Source organism: Elephas maximus, chromosome 7, assembly GCF_024166365.1.
Source record: "Elephas maximus indicus isolate mEleMax1 chromosome 7, mEleMax1 primary haplotype, whole genome shotgun sequence".
NCBI lineage: Eukaryota > Metazoa > Chordata > Mammalia > Proboscidea > Elephantidae > Elephas > Elephas maximus.
The window spans coordinates 100,320,623-100,348,272 of record NC_064825.1 but is presented as its reverse complement, the minus strand read 5'-3'; the positions used below and the strand labels follow the sequence as shown (position 1 = coordinate 100,348,272).

The 27,650-nt window shown below is 55.6% G+C and overlaps 2 protein-coding genes across 13 annotated transcripts in view; one reads left to right on the top strand and one right to left on the bottom strand.

Moving 5' to 3' along the window:
• TSPAN18 (tetraspanin 18) overlaps positions 1-27,650 on the bottom strand; it is a 269,240-nt gene that overhangs the window by 27,419 nt on the left and 214,171 nt on the right. For 7 of the 11 annotated variants that reach the window (XM_049890963.1, XM_049890964.1, XM_049890962.1 and 4 more), the window contains 2 exons: positions 24,864-24,947; positions 19,504-22,840 (listed from right to left, as the gene is read on the bottom strand). The exons of 1 other annotated variant lie outside the window; for it this stretch is intronic. In XM_049890963.1, the coding sequence (XP_049746920.1) occupies positions 22,793-22,840; positions 24,864-24,947 (132 nt within the window). In that variant the 3' untranslated portion in view covers positions 19,504-22,792. Of the gene's footprint in view, positions 1-19,497; positions 22,841-24,863; positions 24,948-27,650 lie in introns of those variants that run through there. 3 more of the 11 variants (XM_049890966.1, XM_049890970.1, XM_049890972.1) reach the window with 2 other exon arrangements.
• TP53I11 (tumor protein p53 inducible protein 11) lies at positions 306-19,495 on the top strand. 2 transcript variants are annotated; one of them, XM_049890973.1, is made up of 8 exons: positions 306-442; positions 12,424-12,498; positions 13,239-13,397; positions 13,989-14,047; positions 14,304-14,352; positions 14,767-14,863; positions 16,353-16,454; positions 16,964-19,488. In XM_049890973.1, the coding sequence occupies exons 3-8, from the start codon at positions 13,269-13,271 to the stop codon at positions 17,095-17,097; spliced, it is 570 nt and encodes a 189-aa protein (XP_049746930.1). In that variant the 5' UTR covers positions 306-442; positions 12,424-12,498; positions 13,239-13,268; the 3' UTR covers positions 17,098-19,488. The 2 variants fall into 2 exon arrangements, with proteins under 2 accessions (XP_049746930.1, XP_049746931.1); XM_049890974.1 differs by lacking the exons at positions 306-442; positions 12,424-12,498; positions 13,239-13,397 and having other exon boundaries at positions 14,008-14,047; positions 14,767-14,786; positions 16,964-19,495.

The following is a 27,650-nucleotide window of genomic DNA, read 5'->3' as shown; positions in this document are numbered from 1 at the left end:
GGCGCCGTCTTCGAATTCGCCGAGAAAGTCCTTCTGGGTGGCACGGGGCGTGCTAGGGTCTGCCGACCCCGTTTTGATCCCAAGCACCTTCTCTAGGGCGTGAGTGCACGCCCCGCAGGCGATCTCCAGGAAAGCCTCCGCTGGGGAGCCCAGTCTTCCCAACCCCTCTCTCTCGCCCGCCCCTGCGGCCACCCTCGGGGGCGAGGCAGCCGGGCGCGTGGGAGGGGACGGCGCGCCATTGGCTTGTGCGCGGCACTGAGAGGAGGGACCAGCGCGGGCCGCCAGACTCGGGTACACCCTGGCCGCGCAGGGCGCCGCGCGCACTCCAGCCCGGCCCTACCCTGCCCTGCCCTGCGCGGTGGCGCGATGTGAGGCGCCCGAACCGACCGTCCGCCCAGCTCACCAGCCCCGCGCAGCGCCGGCGCCAGTATGCACTAGGCACGTAAGTTCTGCTCCCGCCGTCTCTCCGGAGCCCGGCACTTTCCCCTCTGTCGCTGGCCGGCCGGTGCCTGCGCAGCGCAGCCCGGCGGGGTTCCTGCGGCCGCAGGGACTGCGGGGGAGAGGGGGTGCGGACCGGGAGGCGGGGATCCCGTGCGCGCTAGCCGGCCGTCTCGGCACCTCTCGGCACCGCGGATCCGCCGGGACCCGAGGGGTCTCTTCCCCGGCTCTCCTAGGTGTCGTCCTGCAGCACCCGTTTTCTCTCCTTCGCGCTCTCCCGGCTGACTCGATTTCTCTCTCTTCTCCGTCACTCCCCTTCCGCCACCTCCTTGCACTGTTGATTAAACCCTCTGCCTTCCCTTCTCGGGCTTGCCTCTCTGCTTCGGAGCAAGAGAGAAACAGAGCGAAAAGCAGTTGCTCTATCTTTGGGGTCTGCTTTTGTCCCTCCCGCTCTGTTCCCGGTCCCCTCCCGCCTCTCTCTCTTCCCCCGCCCCTCCCCCACCATTGTTCCCGGGTCCGAGGAGTACGCGAGCCCCTCCACCCCGCCCCCGCAGAGCCGCAGACGGAGGTGGCGAAGTTCCCACTGCCCCCCAAGTCTGGCCAGACCTCCTCGTTCCTGGAGCCGTGTGGGCGGGGATACTGGGCGGGAGGACCGTGGGCGCCCAACAACCCGGAGCTCCCTGTCTGGGAACCTCAGCTCCCCGGCCTCGGGTCTGAAAAGTGGATTAGGGTCGGGAGCCGGGAGATAAGAAAAGGATTGGAGAGGGGGGAGGGGCAAGGCAGGACGAGACCCCCGCCCCCAGGCTGGGGAGGAGCAGGCAGAAATGGTGGCCGCGCCTGAGCCGCCGGCCGGGGGCACAGGTGGAGAGAGACACCCCTCTCCCGAGCCACGCGCGTAGTAAGGAGAAGCGCGGGGGTCACTGGGCCGGCGCAGGGAGGGCTAGGGCCCCCTACCGTGGTCATTTTACCGCCCGGGAGCGGCTGCGCTCCGCAGAGGGGCGGTCGGAACCGACGACCCCACCCCCGGCACACCCCACAGGGCCCGGCGCTCGCTCTGGGTCCCCTCACCCCTCCTTTCGCCTCAGTGCGGGGCTTCAGTCGCCTCCTTGCAACCCGGAGGGAGCAGGTTTCTCTGCGCGAAAGACGGGGGCGGGGCGGGGACAGGAGCGGGGCGGAGGCCGAAAAGCCCTGGGCTCCATCAAAGCCCAGCGTCGACGGCCAAGTTCGCCTCACCGCCCCTCACTTCCTGGTTGGTTTCCTTCAGACAAACTTTTCTCGGTGGGGCCAGCCTGCGGGGAGAAGGCCCTGGGGCTGCAGGGATGCCCATCCCAGCTGTGCCGCAACTTGGACCCCCACTCCCAGCGGCCTGGGAAGAGGGGACTTGGCGACCTCCTGCAGCCCGCAGATCCCAGGGGCACGGGGGTGTTTTGTTGAAGAGCCGCGGCGGGGGGCACTATCCACCCCGTTAACCACAGCCCCACTCTCAAGTCTAAAAGGCTCGGCCCGGCGGGAGGAGGGAAAGGTTTTCTTTGGTGAGTTTTTAGTAAATAAGACACAGCATATTCTCCAGCCCTCTCATCCCATCTGTAAAATGGGCCACCTGGACCCTGAGGTTCCTCCTGGCGCCAGCATCCTGGGAACCAGCCACCCTGGCTCGTATTTATCAGCTTCATCAGTACTTCCAAATTTGGAATGGAGGGCTGAGACCCAAAACCCCATCACCCAGGCCTGGCTGTCACCTCCTGCAGGTTCCCCTGCTCTGGCCCCATCTCCCCAGGGCCCTGCTGCTTCTCTAACTCCACACTCAGCTACCCCTTCCCTGACTATTGGGCGGTCTCACTTCTGCCAAAGGAGCGCGCTGGTGGCACAACGGTAAGCCAACGGACAAGGTTGGTGGTTCAGACCCGACAAGTCCCTCCACGGAAGAAAGACGTGGTGATCTGCTGTTGTGAAGATCACAGCGTAGAAGACCGTATGGGGCAGTTCTACTGTGTTACGTGAGGTCCCTTTGAGTGGAAAATCTACTAGATGGCACCTAACAATAACAACACCACCTCTTAGAGAAAGGGAGAGCTGGCTCCTGCTGGGGAGAGAAGCAGGGTGGGATGAGATTAACAGTAACCCCCGATATTCACACAGCCTGGGGCTGGTCTTTATTTTCACTGATTGAACAAAATGTGAGCGCTGTTCCCGAAATGGTTTGTTGAACAAAGTGCCGGGCCTAATTCCAGGCACTGGGGAGATAGCTGTGGACAAAATAAAGATTCTTGCCCTCATGGAGCAGATGTTTAAAGGGGGAGGTGAACAACTAGTAAAATAAGTAAACAACAGATCATATAGTGCATTGGGAGGTGAGGGGAAAAAAGGCTGGGGGTGGTGTTACCATTTTAAATGGTAGTCAGGGAGGCCTCCCTGAGGAGATGGCTTTTGAGCTAAGACTTGAGGGAGGCGAAGGAAGGAGTGAGCTGCATGGGTAGAAGTGCAAAGGCCCTGAGGCTGGAGTGTGCCTGGGATCTTTGAAGAACATGCAAGGAGGCCAGTACAGCTAGAGTGGGTTGAGGGGGTGGCAAAGAGATAGGCAAGGCTGGCTGAGAAGGGTTGAAGCCCCCCATTTTATAGATCAGAGAAAGGGTGCTCAGAGATGGTATGTAAGTGGCCCCAGGATACACAGCCTCAGGACACATGGCAGGGCGGGTGCCTGATGTTCTGACTCCTGGCCCAGGGCGTTTTCCCTGCACCCTGCTTCTCAGTCATTCTATTAGCAGCACTGACTGCACCTCGCCCAGATGCCTGGGGACGTGGAGGTGAGCTACTCAAGCTTAGTGCCCCAAAGGGCTTCAGACCTCATGGAAACCATTCCCAGCCCCCTCCCCAGGCCTGCTAGGGCAGTAATGCACTGGGGCAACGTCTTCCTTCTGGCCCAGAGTGACCCTTGTTCTCTCCCCGCTTCCCTCCTACAACTACTTGCTTCTACCACTCTCTTTGTACTGAGCTGGTTTGGTTAAGGGGGAAACTGGGGCAAAGAAGTTGAGTCTCCTAGCCTGAAAAGAACAGTACCAATTTTTATAGAGAATTGGCTACAACACAGGTACTGTTTTAGGTGCTTTTTGTGCATCTTCTCACTTGTGAGGTAGGTGTCATCATTTACATCCATTTAACAGGTGAGGAAATTGAGGTAGAGAGTAGTCACTGGCCCGAGGCCATGCAGCTAGTAAATGGTAGTGGCGGTTGTGTGCCTTTGAGTTGATTTCGACTCACAGCCACCGTGTATGACAGATCAGAACTGCCCCCTAGGGTTTCCTAGGCTGTAATCTTAACGGGAGCGGATTGCCAGGTCTTTCTCCCCCACCAGCCTTTCAGTTAGCAGCCAAGCGCTTAACAGTTGTGGCACCAGGGCTCCTAGTAAGTGGTAGGGCCAGGATTGACGCACAGGCCCTTTGAGTCTCAATCCACTCCTTTAACCACTAAACCAGATTCCCGAGCCCCAGAAGGACAAGTCTAGGACTTTGGTCCTGGTTTGTCCCTATCCTGGGAAAAGTACAGCGGCTCTTCTGCCTGTCGCCTCCCACCCATCCAGAAGACAAATCACCACTTGCTTCTGAAAAAGTTGGCTCAAAATCGGGGAGCATTCCTTTAAAGAAATTCCCCTCCCTTCCCCTCCTGCCCTCCTCTCCTCCCCCTGCAGGCTCCCCAGCAGCCTTGGGGGTGGGGGGTGGGGGCCGAGGAGGGGTGAATTCTCATCAGAGCCCTGGCCCCATGGGATCCCGAAGCCAGGCTGGCCCTATGACAACACCAGCTGCCCTTGAGGGCCCTGACCTGGTTACCGGGTGAAGGGGAGAGCCTGGCCAGTCCTGGGTCAAAAGGGATGGAAGTTCTCTATGAGTCACGTTGGGGCCAGATAAGACCTCTGAGTGGTGATGGATGCTTATCAGAGGTATGACCCCCCCCACCCCGTCCCTGTTCCCTGGTCGTGCACATATCAGCAGCTTCAGACCCTTGGGTGAGGCGCTTGGGGATGTCCCTTCCTCCTTGCCCCCTGCTCTGCCCTCTACTGCTCTCCAACCCAGCAGGGACTGTTTTTGTTTTGTCCCTGAAGCCTTGGAGATGTTTGTGATGAAAGTTTGGACTTTCCTCTGCCTTTCTGGAAGTTAAATGCCTTCAAAAGAGATCGAGAACTAGCAGAGATAGAAATTGAGAAGCTGTGAGTCACCCGGGCAATGAGAGAGGGGGTGGGACCTGGGGGTGGGACAGCCTGAGCTAGGGCCTTGTGTATGGCTAGTGAGAAGCAGGTTTTGGAAGCAAAATCAGCAATATCAGAGATGGAAGGGGCCCTCGGACAGGGTATGATTAACCAACGAGTAAGCACCAGCTTGCATGGATCAAGGTACGCAGGAACTTAATTGTATTTACTTGCTAATCTGTGGTGAGCAGTTTCACATGGGTTTCGCCACATCTTTGCGGTGGTGGGGGACAGGTGAAATGGTACACTGCAGATTGGTGGGAAGGCGTGATTGGGCCTGTGTGTACTCTGCTTATTGGGTAATCCAGCCCTGCTTGGGGACCACACTCATTTTTTTTAGGTGAGGAACTGAGTCCCAAAGAGGGACCATGGCTCACCGGCGATGGCAGAATCTGAATGTGTCCTCAGAGCCCTGTCTCCCAGACCAGTGACCCCGGACACACTTGCTAGCCTCCTGCTTTGGTGCAAGCCGTCCATTGCCAGCTCAGAGCCTGACCACCCTCCTGTGGGTTCACCTCTGTGGAGGTTCTTGTGAATGGGGCATGGAGTCCTGTTCTTGACCTCAGAGCTTAGTCATGGGACAGGATTCACATCGTGCCCCATCCTCTCCCCATCGGTGTTACTCTTTGTCATCCTCACTGTCAGCAGCAGTGTGACAGTGAGCCTGACGGAGATGCTGGGATGATGAGAGGGATAGATGACGCAGCCCCGCCCTCCTCACTCCTGGTCTATTGGGAGAGATAAGCCTGACTAAGCAGGCGTGGCCTTTAGGATAATTACGTTCCTCAGGACTGGCAGAAAGCAAGCCTGAAGGAGCAGCCAAAGGGCCAGCACCTCTGCTTCTGCCCTCAGCCAGTGCCCTGAAAACCCCACTCCTGCCCCACTCACACAAAAGCCTCCTTTATGCCCTGTGACTTCCTCATTTAACTCTAACCCTCCCAACAACCCATTATCATCCCCATTGACAGTTGAAGGAATTGAGGCTCCAGAGAGGTTAGTCTGCCCAAAGCCATGTTTGTTTGCTTTATAGGATAGAGTAGGACTGCCCCATAGGGTTTCCCAGGCTGTATCTTTGTGGGAGCAGATAACCAGGTCTTTTCTCCCTTGGAATGGTTGGTGGGTTCCAGCCAAGTGCTTAACCATTGTGCCACCAGGGCATAGGGCTGATAATGGCAGAGCTGAGATTTGCACACAGGTCCCTTTAACCCCAAGCCTTTGAGTTCTCCATTACAGCCCTTGGGATGCGAGATTCATCCTACTTTAGGACCCAGGTGGTGGGTGCTGGGTGGGGGTTCTGTAAACCTCATTTTGTCCAGAGGGCTGCTGGGTTGCCCCAGGAAGACAATCGGGCTGCCCCAGAAGGGGCCACAGGCTGTGTGATGCAGGCTCTGAACCCTCCAGCCCCCGTGGCCCAAGCCCACCTGTTGGGAGCAGGAGGCTTGCTCCCTGCCTCCCCTTCTCTCTTGCCAGGGCCCATTTCCAGCTATTTTGCACCAGTGTGATAACAGAACAATGGGTCCCCCTGCAGCCCTTCCAGGTCATGCTGGAGTCACAGGGCCTTAACCCACCAGAGGCTGGACCTCGGGGAGGACCTGAGATGCTAGCCACCAGGCTGGAGGCTTTGAGGCCTCCCCTAAAAGTGTATACTATAGGCAGGTACCCCTACTTCGGGGAGATGTGATGGAGAAGATGGCTTAGAGCTCAGTTCATCATAGGGGCCAAGTTCACCAAACATCCCCGTCTCCAGCTTCTCTCAAGATGTCCAGTTAAAACATAGTTAACTTGGTTCGAACCCCAGCCCTGCCATTTACCTCAAGGGACACTTGAATAAGTCACTTGAGCCTCAGTTTTTTCATCTGTAAAATGGGTGTGATAACATGAGTGTTATCACCCCCAGTTCTGGGGCAGATGCCCTTGGAGGCAGCTCTGGGCACAGATGGGGAGAGACAGGCCACTGACCTGCAGCAGAGGGTCTTGTTTGGCAAGGAAGTGATTCCTTGGCTGTGGTGCTCAGCGGCAGTGACTCCCACCTGAATCACTGGGAGACTCAGCAACTGGTGGGCACTCTGGACCCCGAGGCCCCCTCCCTCTCCTCTTCTCCCCCCTCCCCTCTTGCTGGCCCAGTTCCTAAACCAACCCTCATGGGTGCAGTTTCCATGTCAGGGACAGCTCTATAGTCCTTCCGTTTCTATGGAAACCAGGCTTCCTGGGAAGGCTTCGTGCAGGGTGGAGGAGGCCCCTTACGATCTGCATGGGGATGATGCCCCAGCCCCTCTGATCTGCCATCTGTGTAGCTAGCTACCCTATTCATATTATTACTTGCTGTCTTTTATGGAGCACGTACCACGTGCCAGGCCCCTCGGCTGCATTGCTCGTTATTCCCCATCACAGCCTTGTGAGCTAAGTAGAAGTAATAGTTTGGTTTCACAAATGGGAAATAGAAGCACGGAGAAGTTAAGTCATTTCCCTGAGGTCACACAGCAATTAAGAGAAAGACTTGGGAATTGAGCCCAGGTTTGCCCAATCATTAAGTTTATTAAGTATGTCCCCTCCCACTCTGTCATCCCCCTTGACACTTCTACACCCTGACAAGCTCCCCCCTACTTTCATAGCATCTGGGGGCTTTGCCTGGCCTCTGTCCAGTCATGGCCCCCTCCCCCTGGCTATCCCTGGGGCTGTTTGGAGATTGTCTGCCTCCTCCTCAGATGCCACAACAGACAAGGAGACAGGAAGACTGCAGGACTCAGACCTCGGCCAGCAACAGGCCGCTCACCCTTCCACCCACCCGTGGAAAACTCATTCAGCCCACAGATATTCGTTGAGCTGTTCCAGGCAGTGAATAAAAACGACAGAAATCCGGGCCTTGTAGCACTTTCTAATGATGGCCCAGCATTTCGAGGTGGCTAGGGTGATTTTAGGGTGATGTCAGGGCCCCTAGTTCTCTAACCCTCACCATTTCCTGGGCACCCCCATATGCCAGGCACTCTGCAGAGAGTATCTGTACCCGCTCTCCTGGGGTCCTTTTGCACGCCCCATCTCCCCGAATTAAGCACTGTTGTATGATTCGTGTTTTATTGAGGTCTGGAGGTGAATCCACTTGCCCAAGGTCACCTGACCGACAGGGGTGCCCAGATTCAAGCCCAGCTCTGCCTGACTGTCAGGCCCCTTCAGCCCTCCGGTGCCGCCAGCTTCCAAGTGGCCTGGGCAGCTCCTGTCCCCCTCTGGACCTTAGGTTCCCATTTGCCAGGTGTAAGGGTGCAAGGGTGCATGGTTCTGAATGTGCTGGGTACGATTAGGGGTCTTGTTTCCTTAGCTCAGCTGTGCTGACTGAGTGCCTACTGCATGCCCAGCACAGGCCTAGGCCCAGTGGGGAGATCCAGGCACCAGCCCTGCCCTCAGACTGTTCACAGTCTTGGCATGGAGCTGCTGGGAAGTGATCAAGAGTGTAAGGCTAGACGTGGCCAGCGGCCACTGACACTGAAGCCCATTAGTCCAGAGGAGGGTGAGGGCTCTGTGCCCCAGGAAGGCTGCCTGGAGGTGGAGTCGTGCAAAGACCTCCTTGGAGAACACAGAGAATTCAGATAGGAGCAGCAGAATGGCAAGGAGGACCTTCCAGTTTGAGCAAAGCATCGGAAGTGGGAGTGGGTCTTGAAAGGACAGTGATTTGCTGGCTTAACTGGGGAATCCTGGGGGTTGAGGTCAGAGAGGCTGGCCAGGGGCGAATGCCAAGATCATGAACACAGGGCCTGGGGGCTACAAGTTACATTTCCCCTTCTCCTTGCTTGGCAGGCCCTCCTCTGCCTCCCTGTGAGCTTGCAGGTGGAGGGCTGCCTTCCTCCCCGCCTGCTGCCAGCCTCTTACAGCCTGGCACCGGGGGAAGCCTGGGCCAGGAAAGGAAGCATGATAGCCCAGCAGGCAGGCAGGCAGTCGGGCAGGCTTTTTCCATTGTGCACGGTTGAATGGACAAAGGGAAGTGGAATAAGTAGGGTGCACACTGGGCAGGGCGCTTTGCCCACAGGTGCCAGCCTGCACTCCCTCTCTCCACCAGCACACACCCCCATTTCTCAGGGGTGGAGACTGAGGCTTGGGAGCTGTGGTGACTTGCCCAAGGCCATGCAGCTGGTAAGATGACAGAACCAGGATTGGAACCCAGGCTCTGCTGCTCCAAAGCCAGTGCTTGGCCAGGGTGCACGGAGTGGGGTGCAGAGGACAGTGGGGGGAGGCACCCTCTGTTCTCATTGTCACGTGTGTATGGATGCTGTCAGGTTAAATGGTGCCAGGCCAAAAAGAATCACCCAGAGTGGCCTTGAAGGGGAGAAGAGGACATGGGCAGACCTGAGGCGTGAGCGTGGTTTGCCTTGGGGCTGGGACTGTTTAGGGGCTGCCGGGTTATATGAGTATTGGAGGTGCCTGCCTGCCCTCCCCAGGCAGGGCACAGTCCTGGGGTTGAAGAAGGGACAGAACTCATGCTCAGAGCAGTTAGCTGTGATGGGAGACTGGGGAAGGGGACAGGGATTCTTCTTGGAGATGAGGGTCAAGATTCCATTCTCCCTATGAAGCCATAGAGTGATATGCTCACTGTTGGGGCCACCATGGGGGCCCCCCAGCCCTGATACCTGATAGCTGATGGCAGAGCCATGGATAAAGCTTGTCCCTCCCGTCCACTCATGGATCCCAGGACACAGTACTCCCCCTTCTGCACCTACCCAGGCTGGTGGCACTGCAGGGGGCAGCTGTGGGCTAGAGGGAGGAGGGGCTCAGGCCTAGGGTGCAGATGGGAGCACTGTGTGTGTGGGGGGGGGACACAGTCAGAGGAAAGCAGCGTATATGATGAGAACTTCTATGTTCAGAGAGGAGAAGTAACTTGCTCTAATCGATATTCAATACAGCCTCCCCCTCCTCACTTAGTTCCTTAAGGATAGGAGCCGTGTCCCACCACCCCGGTACCTGGCTCACAGCAGATCCTCGCTAAAGGCAGTTTCTTCATTAAAATGTGTAGGTGCTACTCTGAGTGGTCTGACCAAGGTTATCTTTTTATATTGCCCCAAGATCCCTAAGAGATGAGAATTATAGCTTCATTTCTCAGATGGGGAGACTGAGGCTCAGAGGAATGAGATGACTTGCCCAAGGTCACACAGCCAGTAAGGGGCAAAGCAGGACTGAATCGGGCAGCACGGCCAACCTGGATGAGAAAGGGCTTCAAAAGTCAGGGGACCTATTAGAATGGCTAAAATAAAAAGACTGACCATATTAAGTGTTGTCGAGGACATGGAGGAACTAGAATGCTCACTCCTTGCTGGGGGAATGCAAAATGGTACAGCCACTCTGGAAAACAATTTGACACTTTCTCCTGCCATACAGCCCAGCAATCTCACACCTGGGTATTTACCTTAGAGAAATGAAGATTTAGGATCACACAAAAAATTGTCCATCAGTGTTGACAGCAACTATATTCACAATCACCGAAAAATGGACTCTCGATAGACACAATCACTTGGAAGAATCTCAACGGCATCGTGATGAATGAAAGAAGCCAGTTTCAAAATGTTATCTACCATATGATTTCATTTATGTAACATAATTGGGAAAAAAAACAAACCTAGACTGACAGAGATCAGTGGTTGCCAGGGGTTAGGGGCGAGGGGAGGGAATGACTGGGGGATAGCACAAGGGATGGAACTGCTCTGTGCACTAATTTGGAAGCAGTAGTTACATGAACCTTTACATGTGGTCAAATACACAGGACTCAGTAAGTCAATTTTACTCTACGTAAATTTTAAAATAAAAGGCTAGAGGGGAAGCCCGAAGAGGAAGGACGAGGGCAGGCAGGTCCGATGCCTTCCTCGCTGATGGGTGGGTGATGGTGTTGAGCTCTTCCCTGTTCTCTGCAGCGGCTCACTGGCTCTCATGGGAAGCTGCAGCGTGTCTGCCTGGTAGTGCGAGGGGCGCCGGGCTAATTATAGTTTCTATCTGGACACATGAGAAGGTGGTGGCAAGCAGCTGAGGTGTTGTGACAGTGCCCCAGGCCCTGCCAGAACAGTGCGGTTAAACCCTGGCTTGGCCTGTGCACAGAGCCTAGGCTTCCCTGGGTGGGATCAGGCATGCCCCCACCCATGACTGGCACCCACTGCCATGCTGTCTCCCACAGGGTGGGTGCTGTGAAGCAGTAGTGTTAACCAAGTGCCTCTGTGTTGTGCTGGCATCAAGACTGCCTTCCTGATCTTCACCACCGGTTTTCTCCCCAGAACCCCTGGGAGTGTGGGAGGGTGGAGGGAATTGTTACCCCCATTTTACAGGTGAGGAACTAAGGCCAGTGCTGGAGAGTGTTGTAAGAGGGCCATTTGGCTGGATATCATGCTCACAAAACCCAACCGGTTGCTGATTCTGATTCATAACCTCTAAACACAAACTGATATGTTACCTCCGCAGTTTATCCAAAGTCTTGTGTGCCATCAAGTGGTTTCTGACTGGTACCGACCCTATAGGACAGAGTAGAACTGCCCCAGGGTTTCCTGGGTTGTCATCTTTACAGGAAACCCTGGTAGCATAGTGATTAGGTGCCCTGGCTGCTAACCAAAAGGTCGACAGCTCAAATCCACCAGGTGTGCTCCTTGGAAACCTTATAGGGTAGTTCTACTGTGTCCTATAGGGTCGCTATGAGTCAGAGTTGACTCGACGGCAATGGGTTTAATCTTTACAGAGATCTCTATTTCTTTTCTTCCGTGGAGCTGCTGGGTGGATTTGAACCTCTAACCTTTTGGGTAGCAGCCGAGAGCTTAACCATTACACCACCAGGGCTCCTTATCCAAAGTCTAAAGCTCCGTTATTCAAATACCCTATAAGTTTTGATTCTCTGTTCTGATGTTTATTTCTTTGGGTGCTTTATTTTAAGATACTGGGAGGCTTGAAAACTGGAGGTGGCCTGGGGACATTTCCACGCTGCCTCTGGCAGCCTCTTTGGGGATTCTGGAAGTTTAAGACTTGCCTGGGACCATGCAGGAGTAAGATGGGCAGCCCACCCAGGTCTGAGGCATTGCCAGGCAGGTCTGGTCAAGCAGCTTGGTCCTCCTGGCTAAGGGCCAGGCAATTTCTGTGGCGTATTGCTTAAGAGCTACGGCTGCTAACCAAAAGGTTGGCAGTTTGAGTCCACCAGACGCTCCTTGGAAACCCTATGGGGCAGTTCTACTCTGTCCTATAGGGTCGCTATGAGTCGGAATTGACTCAATGACAACGGGTTTTTTTTTTTTTGTCTGCGAATGGGGAGTCTTTTCCTGCCTTGTAGAGGGTGGTGAACGTTTTGCCCATTGAGTCGATTCTGACTCACGGCAACTCCATGTGTTACAGAGTAGAGCTGCCCCATAGGGTTTTCTTGGCTGTAATCTTTACAGAAGCAGATCGCCAGGCCTTTCTTCCTTGGCATTGCTGGGTGGGTTTGAACTGCCAACCTTTAGGTTAATAGGCAAGTGCAAACTGTGTCACCCAGGCCAGAGGAGGGTGGCAGTGAGTGGAAATGAGATACCGGAAGAATGGGAGGCACTCAGTGGGGATACCACTGTTATTCAATCTAGCCTTCTGTCAAACCTCATTTTGATTTTTTCATCTGCAGAATGGGCATAAATAGGACCCATTTTGCAGGGTGGCTGTGATTAAGTAAACCCCTTCTCCCCTGCCCCTCTTCTGGCCTCCAACAGCCTTCATCTGCTATGCCATCTTTTTCTTGATTGTATTCCTGTCTCCATTGCTAGATTTTGTGCTGCTTGAAGGCAAGGCCCTCAGCTCACCTCTTCATCTCCGGTGCCCAGCGCAGTGCCTGACACACAGTAGGTGCTCCAGACCTGGCCCAAGGTGGAGCTGGGGCAAAGCCGGCATGGGGCAGACACTGGGGTGGGGTGGGGTGGGGGTACAGGGGCTGGGTGTTAATGGCAGGGAGGGGCAAGCCCTTCCTTTAGCTGAGCTGAGTCCTGCAGCCACCACCCGCCTTCTTGTAGGTTTGAAGGAGGCTGTCTGGGAGGGAAGGAGGGCCTGCTGGGTGGCAGGGGTGGCCTAAGCGTAAGTTCAGTGGTAGCCTGGACCTCAGGACTCAGAAACACCTGCCTCAGGCTTGGATACATCATCCTTCTGGGTCTTGATTGCTCTTGCTGACCCAGGCCCCTTGTTACCCTACTCCCCACCCAGGCCCACACACCTTGTCCTGGCCACACGCTCCTCTCCAGCCATCTATAAGGCTCCATCCAGCCTGTCACCCTGGGTGTGCTGTGCCCACTTAGGCCAGACAGGCTCACACAGTCGGAAGGGCCTTGGGAGCGTCTGCCCCAACCCATTTTACAGGTGAGGAAGCTGAGGCAGAAAAGGGGAGTGCCTTGCCCAGGATCACACAGCAGGGTAGTTTCGGAGCTGAGTGCTGAGCCTGGGTCCTTGGATCCCCATCCCACTGCCACAGGCTGAGGAGACACCAGCTGTCCCTGCGGTGGGGTCTGGCCTCCCCCTGCTATTAGGACCCTTCCCCGGAGGTCTCAAAGCTGGGCAGGGCCAGTGGCCTGAGGCCAGTGTCTCCCCTCAGCTCTTCTGCAGAGGCCGGACTCAGGACAAGATGGCGGCCAAGCAGCCCCCACCCCTGATGAAGAAGCATAGCCAGACGGACCTCGTGAGCCGCCTGAAGACTCGGAAGATCCTTGGTGTGGGCGGGGAGGACGATGATGGAGAGGTGCATCGCTCTAAGGTGGGCCTCTGTGAAGGGGCCTGGAGCTGGCCATGCCCAGGGGCTGTCTATGCATACCAATCTGGGAGGCAGGCCTGCTGGCCCACCATCTGGGGAGCCCTGGAATTTAGCTCATTTTTCTAGAAAGTTCATGGAGATGTCAGAGGAACAACAATAATAATGAAAACAAAAGATGATTAGAATTGAGTGCTTATTATGTACAAGGTATTATGCCATGTGCTTTACAAGCGTAATTTAAACTTCTTGATTTCCCTGGGAAATATAGATACAATTATTATCCCCATTTTATAGAGGAGGAGACTGAGGCTCAGAGAAGTTAAAGGACTCACCTGAAGCCACACCAGTGAGTGGCTGGACCAGGTTTCAAGCCCAAGTCTGGCTGTGCTCTTAGCCACCTTGTTTTCAGCTTCCTTTAAACCTCAGGGTCAGAAAGAGGCAGGAGAGGTGTGACTGCAGTAGGAGCCCCAGCCTGGGCTACTGTCTGCCAAGCAAAGGTGCCCAAGTGGGTCTCTGTGTGTGTCTGGGGCAGGGCTCAGGAGGCTGTGAGTGGGCTGGCTGAGCCTGGCTCCTTTGACCCCTGTGTGTCTACAGATCAGCCAGGTCTTGGGCAATGAAATCAAATTTGCAGTTCGGGAGCCTTTGGGGCTCAGGTGAGTGAGCATTTCTGTGTGTTTTGGGGGGCTCCCGAGGTTGTGTGTGGGGGGAGCTGCAGAAGACCCTTCCTCACTTTGCTTTGTGCCCGCATGGTCTTTCCTCTTGATTCCATCCTGTCTCATAACTTCCCCCAAACTAGCCATCCCGGGTACTTGGCTGGAGAGGGGAGGGTCTTTGGGGCCTGGGGCGGCAGCGAGGGGTTGGGGTGGCAGCCAGGGGCTTGGCTGCAGTCTTCCTCTCCACCCTCCCCAGGGTCTGGCAGTTTGTTTCGGCTGTGCTCTTCTCCGGCATTGCCATCATGGTGAGCCCCCACCCCACCACTGTGACCTAGCCCTGGGTCTGGTTTCCCCAGCCCTGCCTCTCTCTGGGGCTCCTGCCCCTCCCCTCCCCAGGGACCCCTGGCTGCCTCTCCCAGCATTGCCATCACTCTGAGGCCCCACCCCCAGGGCTCTGGTGGCCTCCCCACTCATGCCCTGACTGGAGCATCCTAGAGTCCATGGTCCTTCCTGACCCCTTGTCCCCCTGCCCCCGACGGGGAGTCCCAGAGCCTTCTCTTCTGGCATGGAGGGGGGAACAATCAAGATCTCAATCCTGGACAGTCCCAGGGACAGTGGCCCAGCTCCTGGGGGTGAGGAAGGACATGTCCAGGGTGTCAACTGTGCCCCCAACTGTTCCCAAGAGCTGAACCTCTGAGCATCTCTCCCTGTGTCTGCAGGCCCTCGCCTTCCCTGACCAGCTCTACGATGTAGTCTTTGACGGAGCCGAGGTGACCAGCAAGACCCCAGTCCGCCTTTATGGCGGTGCTCTCCTCAGTGAGTGTGGCTGGGATATGCTGAGGGAGGGGATGGGCACCTGAGGGGACCCAGTGGGGAGCCTGCATCTGTGCAGAGAGCTCCCACTTCCTTTCTTCTGCTGGAGCTTGTGGCCCCCCGCCCCCGACCCATACATCATTAATCAGCTGTTGAGTCTGTCTCTGTGGTGTGTGCTGCCATCTTATGGCCATTGGCAGAATGCACTCAGTGGTTTGGAGCTCTGTCTTTGCCATCATCTGGGACACTTATTGAGCGCTTGTTGTGTGCAGTGCACCACCCTGGGCACTGGAGTACAGAAATGAATGAGGCCCATGCTCTTCCTTCCAGGGCCTCACAACATAGAGGAGGAGACAGAAACAACTTGATGTGTGCACAACCCCTCACACCCACTCCATCTTTTTCCCCATCTACTGCCAAGGTTCAGACCCTCACAAGCCTCTCTTTTGAACCATTTCTGTTTCCTCTCTAGTCTGAGTTGCACACAGTGCATGCTAGAAAGCTGAATTAGGGCATTTAAAACTCAGCACAGGTTGTGCTCCTCCACTTCTCCAAAACATTCTATGGCTCCCTATTGCCTGCAGAATAAAGTCCCGGCTCCTCTGCCTGGCATTCAGGCTCCTCTGCCTGGCATTCAGGGTCCTCTGGGGGGTGGATCCAGCTGCCTTCCCAAACTCACCTCCCCTCACACCCCCCACGGGGCCTGGACTGCACCCACACTGACGATGTGCTGTCGCGTTTCACAAGGTCTCTGTGCTTTTGCACGTGAAGTTTCCCCAGTTTTGTGCTGATTGCCACCTCTACTCAACCTCCAAGGACTGGCTCAAATATCCTTGAGACGGGGTGGTGGAGATTGGGGCAGCTTCAAGCACTTCATTCACACAGTGGGAGAGCTGGAGTTACAAGTTAGATTTGTTGACATACAATGATATATATCTGGTGTTCAGAGCTAGCCAATGCTGGGTAAGCTGGCCTGGAAAGGCTCCCTTCGTGGCTCTTCCACCAAGAAAATTTGGTCCACACCCCCCGCCACCCCAGGGAATTCCTTAGAGTGATTCTTTAATAGGCTTGGATTTACTATCTCCAGGAATTCCAGTGGAAAGAGTATACAACTATAGGACCAGATAACCATTAGCTCATAGACTCCATCAACACAGAACTGGGTATAGACAGGTTGGCTGCAGCTCAATACTCCCATTTTATAGGTGGAGAGACTGAGTCCCAGTGGGGGGAAGTGACTTGGCTTGTGTCCCATAGTGAGCTGGGAATGGCATGAGCAGGGATGAGGTGACTGGCTGAAGCAGCAGAGTTGAACGTGGAGGGAAAAGGACAGGGACGGAAACGTTACTACTTGAGGAGTGTGAGTCGGGGTGGGGTTGTGGAGGTGCAGGGTCCTGGCTATCTTGCGGTAGTGGTCAGAAGGGAGGAGAAAGGGGTGGGTGGGGCTGGGCTGCTCCACCCCCCACTCCCACCTGCCCTCTGCCCACTCCAGGCATCTCCCTGATCATGTGGAATGCTCTATACACGGCTGAGAAAGTTATCATCAGGTGGACTCTGCTTACAGAAGCCTGCTACTTTGGAATCCAGTTCTTGGGTGAGTGTGGAGGTGGGCCAGGAAGGGAGGGGTGGGGGGGTTCAGCAGGGCAGCTGTGCGCCCGGCCTCCAGCTCAAGCCATTCGAGTTTGCAGGAAATGAGAGGGGATGGGGGTAGGACCTGAGTGGCTGAACTTACCCATGCCCACAGGTCCTGCACACCTGTGCTCACATGTACCTGTGTCTTCCTGAAGACACACGTGTACAACCATGGCCCTGAGCCCTCCCCCACACACGTGCACCTGCCTCTTCCCACAACCCACTGCTCACTCTCATACCCAGCATGTGTGTAACAACACACGCTTGGTTTTGGCCACAGTCTACCCCAGTACCTGCTGCGTGGGGAGCATCAGAACAGCGATGCTTGGGGTTGGGGGGCAGGATCCCTGGGCTCAGAATGTCACCATCGAGGTGGCCACACCAGGGCTCCCCGCTCAGTGTGGCCTCCCGTGGTGGGGAGCGAGGGCACAGCCTCTCTGACTTGTCCCTTCCCCGCCCTTTCTCCCACAGTGGTCACTGCCTCACTCGCCGAGACGGGTCTTGTGTCCCTGGGGGTCCTGCTGCTCCTGGCCAGCCGCCTCCTTTTTGTTGTCATCAGCATTTACTACTATTACCAAGTTGGCCGAAGATCCAAGAAAGTCTAGCCGCCTGCCAGGCCAGGGCCCCCGCCAATGCCAGGGCAGGTGGGGCTCGGCCTCTGTCACCTTTGGTTCTCGGAGGACAGGACGACCTCTGCCCTGCCCAGCGCTGCCCATGCCTGCTGCAGGGGGCAGGCCCAGGCAGGCAGGGGCACACCTTCCCCTCCACCCAGGTGCTCCCTGGATGCGGGGATTTCTGGGCTTTCAGGTTTGAGATGCTGGTGTGGGGAGAGACGGGGCCTCTGTACCTCTGTTCTCCACCCCACATGTGATGCCTCCTTAAATTCTTGAGTTTCTTGGTCTCTGATTCCCCCAACAGACACTGACTAGAGGGCTTGAGTCATGGGGGTGTTGGGCAAAGTTAGGGTCCTGCCGGAGATCCTTTGTTTCTTCTTAGAGGGGGGTTGTGGGCTGCTTCCTCCTCTCCCTTGGCCAAGATAGTGATTTTGGCTTCTGTTGATGCCTGGAAAAGCCTGAGAACAGACCTTGTGCTCCTTCCCCTCAGTCTGGGCACCCCCCCCCCACCTAAACACATGCACACCTTCCCATGGCCCAGCTGGGGGATGGGGAGGGCAGGGGTGGGCTCCCTTTCGGCCATCCTGTGCAGGTGGGCCAGAAGCCTAGACCTGTCTCCACCCCTAGGCTTGGCCCAGCTGGAGCTCTCCTTGGCTCCAGGCTGCTCTGCCTCTAGTGGCACCTCTGCCCCAGGTTCCCAAAGTCCCTGGGAGCCCCCTCCTACCAACCAGTGGGTCCAGAACCTACCAGTGGCCATAAGCCCTCCCACACAGGTGACTCCAGATAGAGGCCACCAGTGAGTGATGGGGTTTGGAGATGAAGAAGAAAAATGTGGCATTTCCATGTCTCTTGGTATCTCCTCCAGGGTCTGATGTTCACCTGGTTCAGCCCATCTGAGACCCTGGGAGCTAAAGACCCCCTGCCCTGTCCCTCCCTGAAGGCCCACCTGCCCATGTGTTCCCATTCGTCCCTGCTTCCTATGCTGTCCTTCTCTCCAGCACGTTCCCACATGAGGAACGGGGAGAGGTGTGGAGAGAGAAGCAGCCACAGGCCCCAACTTGCTGCCCTTCTGGATCCTTAGGTTTCCCCAGCTCTGGCTGCTGTCTAGGTTGCCCTCTGTATGGCTTACTGGGAACCTTCCCCTGCCTACCCCAGTGCCCAGCTGGCCCTGCAGCCACGCCCAGTGACAGGTCTGTGTCCAGCAGGCTGGTGGCACTGTTACACAAATGAGAAAGGCCCAGAGGGTACCCCAGGCTATGCTGCTGGTGACAGGGCTGAGCCAGATTGGGAACCTGGTCTCCGAAGAAGGGCCCTTTCTCCTGGCATCCATCTCTGGCCACTTACGTGTGCCTCTACCCAAAATCCTGCCCCCTGCTGCTGAGCCTGCCGGGAGCCTGCTGCCTTCTTTGGGTGAAGCTGCTGGCTGTCACTGTTGGTTGGGCAGTGCTCCAGGCTACAGTCCCCCATCCGAGCCTTTTAAGGCCTGGCTAACCTTTCAACGGCTGGTGGATGACTTGTCGTCCCAGGTAGAGCTGGGCTCAGCAGGTAGATTCCACCTGAGGAAGCAGGCTAGTTGTTAGCTGCTGTTGGGTCAGCCCCGACTCGATCCCGTGGTCGGTGTGGATCGCATGTTGGGATCCACAGGGGTTTTTCATGGGCTGAATTTTGAAAGTGGATGACCAGGCATTTCTTCTAGCCCATCTTAGTCTGAAAGCTCTCCTAAAACCTGTTCAGCATCAGAGCAACACAAAAGCCTCGCTGACAGGTAGCTGTGCTTGAGGTGCATTGGCTGAGAATCAAACCTGGTTTTCCGGCACAGAAGGCGAGAATTCTACCACTGAACCACCACCGCCCTAGGCAAGCAGGGAGGTGGAAACACAGGCTTTGGGGTCCGCTCTGCAGTGGGCATCTGCTGGGGCTGAACCTGCTAAGCCTCCATCTTAGCTGTTGAATGGAGCAATTGTCAGGACCTTATGCGTGGTGGTGAGGACACGCTAGGATGGGGCCATCTGGGCTCTGGCACACAGCAGTGTGCCTGAAATATGTTGCTGAGTTAAACATTGTAGTGGGGCAGGATTTTATGGGGGTGCCCAGATAAGGTCTGGGGCATTAAGGGAAGGAGGACTCAGTATTGGGAAGGGGCAGTGACAGAAGGGGAGAGGAAGGCCACGTGGGGGTTCAGCTCTCCTAAAAGCTTGAGGTGACCTGGAACGCCCCCTCCCCCCGGTCCACCCCTGTGGCTGGACCCCAGCACCCTCAAGCCAAGCTCCTGCCTTATCCCGTCCACCCCCACCCCAAATCAAGACCACCTTTCTTCACAGTCACTATTTATTCTTCGTTCCTCTTTCTTTTCATAAGAAACTCACAGAAACCAGTGCAAAACTATCTGTGTGGGCGTCCTGTTTTATATTACAAAACTCCTCTTCGTACATAATATAAAAAGGGGGGGGGGCTCACAGGAGATAAATGTGATAAATTAGCTCTGCTATCTACCGCAAGAATCAATTACACTTTTTAAAATAGAGTTGATATATGATCCATAGGGAAGGCAGAAGGGAACTTCCAGAGAGATGGGAGTGTTGAGTCCTGGGCTGGTTTGAGGGGTCCTGTCCAGGCTCGATCGGCATGTATAGGAGAGAGGGGCCGATGGAGACTGAGGAGGGGCCTGAGCAGCAAGGCTGGATACTAACTAACAGGGAGCCAGGGGAGGGGATCAGCCTCCCTCAACCCCAGCCCTTATGATGCATCCTCCCTTAGCCAAGATGCGTAATTTCAGAGCAGGAAATTGGCTGTCAGCACAGGGCGGAATGTGTGACTAACAGTGTAAGGTCTTCCCTGTCCCTTTTTCTGTTAGTGGGGTCAGAGGAAGTCTCAGTTGTGGGTGGTTTAATTCTTGGGGGGGGGGTGAGTGGGAGTAAAGAAAGAACGCCCCCTTCCCCAACTGCCACCAGAGCCTGTGGTGGGCTGTACCTGAATCCGCTCAACCTGGGCCCTAGTGGCTGCAGGTCTTGTACCCCAGAGGCGCAAGCCTGATTTGGGCTGAGTTTCATGTTTCAAGGCTCCTAGGAACAGTCTCAGGCAGCCTTGCAAATAACTACCAGCCTGGCCTGAGAGTGTGGTCAGTGGCGGTGGGGGGCGAGGGAGAATCATGGCTGATTCAGAGTTCCTTGGCACCTTTTTAGGAAAGCCCTTGGGGATAAAAGTTGGTCCACTCCAGAAGGCACCTCACCCAGATGTTCCTTCATGACCTGCCCTTCTCCCAAGCTTCTCTTCATCCTCTCTAATGTTTATACGGCCCAGAAGGAGGTGGAAGAAAAAAGACGGGAGGAGAATGATGGTGCCAGATGCCCAGTGCTCGTCATACCTTGAAGGTCCCCAACCCACCTGGGGGCCTCAGAAGGCTGAAAAGTCCCTGGGCTGGAGCCACAAGGCTGCCCAATTTGACTTCTGAACCCCACTCCACCTGGGTTTGGGTTTTCTGTTAAACTCAGACCATCCATTTGCCTTTGCCAGGAAGCTGGAGCTATGCGTGTGGATAGGTCTAGAGAGAGGCAGGCCCCATGCTCACCATCCCACCCTGAAGTGGGACAGTGGAGAGGAGAGCAGACACCATGCCTGTCCTTCCATCCCCACACCTATGGCATCATTAATCAAGCTTGTGGGAAGACAATGCCTGACCTCAATATTCAGGAAGGGGAGAGAGTACTAGCTGCAGCTCCTGGCTCCTTGGGATGCCCAGCCTCTAGGGAGCTCATGGGATTATTTATGGAGCCACCAGGGCAGGCTGCTACAGGGACAATTTGAGAAGGCTCGGTTTAGAGACCTGGAGAGGGAACAGCAAGGCATGGGGTAAGGGATCAAACTGCATCTGCACGGCAGGCACAGAGCTCCTGGCTGCATCTCAGATGGGGAATGGGTGGCAGAGACGGGAACACTGGGCTCTGGGCCGTAGCTCTGACTCCTCTGGGTGACTAGAAGCCACTTGGGGAGGATGGGAACTGGCACAGGATCCCAGGAGACAGAACTAGCTTTTCCCAGGACCCTGACCTGGGACTGGAGAGGAAAGCAGATTCAGACCTCACTAATCAAGTTTACTCTTCCTGGCAGACATTATTAATCAAACTTACCATGCCTGGCAGGCATCACCAATAGGGATTCCTGGGCCCTCTCCCTACTGAGCCCAGCCCGAACCTCAGTATCCTCGGCAGCCATTTTTGACAGATCAGGATCAATGTGCCCATGAAATCCAGTTGCCAGCACTGGTATAGAGCTTGAGGCCTGTGTATGCACAGCTGATATGTGGGCGTGAAGGAGTCTGGGAAAATCTCTCCCTGCCCGAACCTGGAGGGAACACTCAAAAATGTGATGTGGACAGAGAAGGGACAGGAAACTATCGCAGAAGTGGCTGAGATGCCCTGGGGTTCTTTAGCCTGGAGATAAGAGGGCTCGGGGGAGACAATGTCTGACCTTAATGCACCCTCCGGGAAGGAGAGAGGGCAAAGGGGATGCCACGGAGAAAACCACAGAAAAACAGAAACTTCTTCCATGTATTGAGCTGATGCTAAGTCAGAGCGGTCCAAAGGCAGGAGGGCTGCCTGGGGAGGTAGTGAGCTTTCCGTCCCTGGGGGTATGAAAGCAGAGGGTGAAGTCTTGGCAGGGGTCTTGTGGAGACATCCAAGCCTCAGTTCTGGTATATGATCTTGGGGGCTCCTTCCAGCCCTGGGAGTCAGGGTAGAAGAGGGAAGGGGGTGAGGTTGTGGGGAGAGGGGGGCAGTGTAGGAAGGAGATGTGGCATGTGCACATGTGGGGGCTTGGAGAGGAGGGAGGGAGAGCAAAGTGAACATAGCCCAGAATTTTCTTTGCTGTAGAGCTAGGAGGAGGTGCTTCCTGGCCAACCCTCTTTTCCTAGGATATAGGGGACAGGGAGGGATGTGGGTGGCCAGCAGATCTGCTGGGACCGAGAGAGCCCTGGATGGAGTGACAGGCAGTTGGGAGACCACCTAGGTCTAGTTCAGAACTGCCATGTATGTGCTGTGTGACTGTGCACAAGTCAGTGCCCCTCTCTGGGCCTTTGAGGTTATTTGGTCCAACAGATGGGGAAGGCGAAGCTCCTGGCAGCCAGGCCATTCTTGGATTCCATGTCTGCAATCCACTCTGGGCCCCGCCCTGGAGGTGGGACAGCTCTCTCCGTTGGAAGACCAGAAACTGTGCTGTGGGTTCTGAGTCCTGCACGACGTGGCCGCTGGGGTCCCCTGGGTTTTGATGTCTCTCTGAGATTTGCTTTTGCCTCCTCACTGCCCAAATCCTCGCTTTCTTGGCACCAGTTCCTGACGCTGTGAGAAGGGGCCCAGACCCGGGGCTGCCAGAGTCCTGCTGGCCTGCAGAGGGGCCCTGGGACTGGTGCTTGTTTGGTCTCTAGTACAGACTGCCTCCTGGGTTCAGGCACTGGGACTGCTCTGAGAGCCCACGGCACCCACCCCGGCGTCCAGGCAGGGGGCACATTAGTCCATATTTGTATCTTCATTTTGTTTTGTTAAAAAAATAGCTATTTCTGTCCTCCCTCCACCCCCCTCTCCTCCTGGTCCCTCATGAGGCCTCACCTCCTCCCCTGGGGCCAGGATGGCAGGAGTGGGGGAAAGGGGAGGGCCTTGGGTGCTAGGCAGTGGTGGGTGGGGTGAGTCTTCATCTACTGGATGTGCCGGAAGAGGCACATGGCGAAGATCATGGCGAAAAGCTGCAAAGGAAGTAGGTGTCAGGTTGTCAGGCTGAGCCCACAGACCTCTGTGGGGTGTCCCACCCTGAGGGGAAGGGGCTGCTGCCTCTGGGGCGGGACCAGGGCTCACCTCCCACTGTTACCTTACCCTTGCTGCTGAGATTTCTGACATTCCCCTGGGGGCAAGACCCTCTCACTACCCAGCCGCCTCCATGCCACATAGCGTCATGGAAGGAAAGGGGACCTTGGACACCGAGAGACATGGGTTCAAATCCCAGCTCTGCTACTTGCCAGCAGTGACCTCAGGCAAGGCCCTTCCTTTCTCTGCCTTGAGTATGTATTGAGGAGCTTAGCGTGTGCACCATCTTTCGTGCTTTCTCGGAAACTTTTCACAGGGGAGGAAAGAGGCACAGAGAGGTCAGGTAACTTGCCTAAAGTCACACAGCTACATGAGGTAGACCTGGGGTTTGAGTCCAGGCATTCTGACCTCAGAGCCCATGCTCATAACCCCTTTAAGCTCACAGGAAATGGTGAGGTGTCAGTATAATAACATAATGGTACCTGTTACATAGTAGGTGCTTAGTAAAAACCCCTCCAAGGCTATTAATAGGCAGCGAAGACGCAGCCCTCCCCAGAGTTATCACGATAAGCACTGTCACTGACGGCCTGCCTAAGGGCCCTGGGATGCTGGGGTAGAGAGGCCCTGACTCAGGGACTCCCTTCTCTGACCAGATTTCTGATGCCCACGGCCTAAGGTGTCCTTGCAAGTAGCACAAGGAACAGTCCTCAAACCATGAGCTCATGGCCAAATTACCAGGAGGGTCAGTGGGGTGGCGGAAGCGAGGCTGGGATAGGGCCGAGTCTTTGAGGCAGGCTTCTGCCTCCTGTAGCAGCCAGCTGACGGGACCTGAGCAGGTATGAGGGGTTCTGGTGGAATCAAGCACCCAGATACTGCTTACTGAGCCCTTACTATGTACCAAGCATGTTTCCCTGCCATCTGTAATCCCCACAATGCCCAGGGGGCAGGGTGATTAGCACCATTTTGCAGATGAGGAAACTGAGACTCAGATGTCCTGCAATCTGGGGAGAGGCAAGCTGGAAGCTGGACGGCAAGGCCACGTTCTTTCAGCATTAAAAGCTGTTCCGGAAGTTCCCCCCAGGTCCCAGTGCAGACTTACTGCTTCCCGTCCGTGGCTGGCGTCCCCCCACTAGACAGAACTTGTTGGCCCCTCCATCCCAGGGCTAGAATGCACTGTGTGTGGTGAATAAGGAATGAAGCTAAGACCCTCCCTCTCTCCCATCCCCAGTGCCCTCCACAAAGCTGCTGGAAGCAGGGCTGTGGGCGTAGTAAGAACCTGAGCAAGGCTATGTTCAAGGGGCAGATGTCTGGGCACCCAGGAGGCAGCCCTGCAGAGTGGGACAGGAAGATTCCATTGCCTCTTTTCATCTCCCTTCAGGTCAGGGACTGGCAAGCTCCCCGCCCTGGAGATGGGAGGCTGGGTGGTGGAGTGGGGTGGGCAACCTGCCTGTCCAACCTCCTGGAGCAGCCCACTGGAGATCTGGGCGAGGGCAGAAGGGAGTTGGCGGTGCCTCCCTTTAGGTGAAGCGCCACCTACTGGTGGCTTCAAAAGGGCTGCAGCTGGCCGCCTTTAGAGGGGGCCCTGGAGCCCTAGGTAAAGGGTGCTAAGACCACGATGGTGAGGTTAACAAGGCGACATAGCCCCTGAAGGAAGGACCTCATCTAGAACCACAGGCTGCAGCCCCTCCCTCAAGTTGGCTGTGCAGATCCCACTGTCAAGAGCACGCAGGAAGCTCAAGGGGTTCGGGAATGTAGGGCTCTCAAAGCTGGCCCATCCCCACTGCCCTGAGACAGACACAGTCGGCTGACCACCCATCTTCCCCACAGTGGGGGAGTACATGGGGTCTTGGGTTAAGAAGATCCAGAAAGGAGGTGGGGGTGCAGGACCTGGGGGTGTCTGCCCCAGACCCCTCCTGAGCCTTGCTGGGGGGAGAAGAGCAGCAATAGTGGGTGCCCTGCACTTACCTCAATGGCCAGCACCCCTATGGCGAGGGCTCCGGCCAGGTAGACATAAGTTTCAAAGGCGTTGAGGAGCATGGTGTAACAGCCCTGAGACAGGAAGAGCAGAGGTGAAGCACAGCCCAGAGGGACTGTCTAGGGTCAGGGGTCAGAAGTCAGAGGCCAGTGTCAGCAGGCTACCTGCTCAAACTGATGATGGGCCAGCGAGGGGGTTGGAGGGGCTGGAGGAAAAGCCTTGAGGCCATAAACATTATGGGGGGGGGCCAGCGCTGGCAAGACACTGGGGATGTTGTCCAGCAAAGGGAGTACATCCTTGAACCCAATGTCTGCTTTGTGGCACCCTGGGCTTTGACCATTTATCCCCCCACCCCCACCCCAAGACTTTGGGAGCAGAAGAGCCTTTGGGTCTCTGGACTAAACGTGTTGGCCAGGCAGGCCAATGGAGGTATCCCTGGGGGTGGTCCTGAGACACCCTCGGAGGGAGGTAGGAGGGGGATGGATGGGACAATGGCATCAACCCACAGTGACGGTCCACTCTCCCAAGAGCTTTGCTGGGGCCTCATGTGCTCTTTATTATTTAGCCCTCATTCTAGCCTCTTGGGGAAGAACGGTTTTATCCGCATTTCACGTAGGAGGATTCGGAGGGAGACAGTGAGTTGAGTAAGGTGCTCAAGGTCACCTGCAAGGAGGAAGGGATGTGCACTGAGGGGACTCCATGTTCCTGCTCTGTACTGTGTTCCTTGTGGGATGCAGTGGGGAGAGGGGGCCAGGCATCAGGGCACTGGGAAGCCTCGGTCTCCCCCATCTGGGCCAGTTCCCCGACTCAGAGCCTGGAGCGCATGTCTACAGGAATCTCACCTCACCATCCCCTTACAATGGCTTCCCACCCCCAGCCCTGCCCTGCCAAGACACTTGGAGAGGACCAGTCCCCTAACCATGCTGGCTATTGTCCAGTACCGTCCTCCTTCTTTCCAGAGAGGCAACATTCCATCCCCGGGCCACACCACCCCCGCCACCCTCCTGACCTAATCTGGCAAAGAGAGCCAGGCTAGAGGTGCCACCACAATGACTACCCACAAGGAGTGACTCCCACATTTATATCTCTACACAGACCTTCTCTTGAGCCCTGGCCCATATACCCAACTGTCCACTCAGCACCTCTGCTTGGATATCCCAAAGGCACCTCACCCCTACAGCTGACCTACCACCAAGGCCTCCTGAATACTTCTCAAGTATATACTCCTCTCCCATCACCCTGGTCTAACACATGGTCCTTTCTCATTGGGACCAGTGTAAAAGTCCCTCCTGTCCACTGGGGCCCACCTTTCATCTCTGGCCACAGAGCACCAACATGGTCACAAGGCTCCCTGCATGGAGCTTGGCATGGGCTTCTGTTGCTCTTCCAGGATCCTTTCCATTGGTCTATAGGCCCTGCTGATGGTCTTACCTCAAGCTCATCCTGCCCTGTTCACCCTGCTCCAGCCACATGGCCTTCTCTTGATACTTGGAACACAGTATGCTCCCACCCACCCCAGGGCCTTCGCACATGCTGCTCTCTGGCTGGAATGCTTTTCTCTTGCCGGGAGGATGAGGGTGTAGCACTTTGTGTCAAGGAGACTCATAGTAGCACCCATGCTCACAACCCACCAAGAAGTAGGTGGGGATAATGTGGGGAGAGAAGCCTCTAGATCATACAGTCAAATGGGGAATATGGATGCTTTCCAAATGGTGGTCACCATACTAGCCTGTAGCCAAGGTCTAGCAAGATCACCATCTACTGGGAGGCCTCTGGTTTGTTTCCAGCAAGAGAATACATTCTTCACTTGCCCGGGTGACCATCTTGACCCAGAGGAGGATAGGAAGCAAGCTCAACTCATACCAGTGGGAAAGCCTGAGTATTCATCATGGGTCACTGTCTTTTGGGATTTCCTTATTTCCCTTCATTAGAGTTCAATGGTAAACAGAGCTGGTGACCTAACTAGCACCCACTGACAAATACTCTCTGCCTTGACTCCTGGTGGCCATGTGACCCATTCTGGGGCAGAGAGACCTAAGCAGAAATCTGCTGGGCATTTCTGGGAAAACAGCTGATGCCACTCTTTCCCCTTCTCCCTGCCTTCAACATGGGTGAGATGTCTGGAGCCATGGCAGCTACTTTGTCACCATGAAGTGGTATACACAAATAAAGGCCATGTGGATCACAGAGACCAAGCCCTGACTGACATGACTGAGCCACTGGTACAATGCAAGAATTCACCATCTTTCAGAATTCTTGCCATGTATGAAATACAAACTGGCATTTGCTTAAGCCCTTTTAGTTGGGGGGTTTCAGTTGTTTGCAGTCAAACGTGTTGCTCAAGGCTGTGATGGGGATAAAAGGCAAAGTCAGAAATGCATCTTCAACTTTATGTAAGTGGACTTTGGGAAAAAAAACAAAAACAAAAAATAGAGTCCCACAGCAGAGGCTTTTAAAAGGGAAATGCTCAAGGGGGATGTGAGTGTCTCAGAAAATGAGTCAACCTCAGATAAGCCCCATGAGGAGCAGACGGAGAGTCACTGTAAAGAATTAATGTGGCTGTGTAGAGACCTCTCTGATGAGCTCCGATTTCAAAGCCATGCCCATGAGATGGAAGGAGGCATCCTAACAGAGGATGAATCCAGAAATGGGAAGCATGTCAGGATAAAGTTCCAAAGGAACAGGGCCCCATGAGAAGCCTTCACGAACAATTCACAAACGGCCTGAATTAGAAAGATACAGGCCTGGCTATGGGCAACAGGCACTCCAAACAGCAG

Excerpts from the sequence above, each read along its gene's own strand:
- TP53I11 (XM_049890973.1), top strand. The coding sequence starts at position 13,269 with ATGGCGGCCAAGCAGCCCCCACCCCTGATGAAGAAGCATAGCCAGACG. Across the intron at positions 14,048-14,303 it reads CGGGAGCCTTTGGGGCTCAG|GGTCTGGCAGTTTGTTTCGG; the intron begins GTGAGTGAGCAT and ends CACCCTCCCCAG. Across the intron at positions 14,864-16,352 it reads TTATGGCGGTGCTCTCCTCA|GCATCTCCCTGATCATGTGG; the intron begins GTGAGTGTGGCT and ends TGCCCACTCCAG.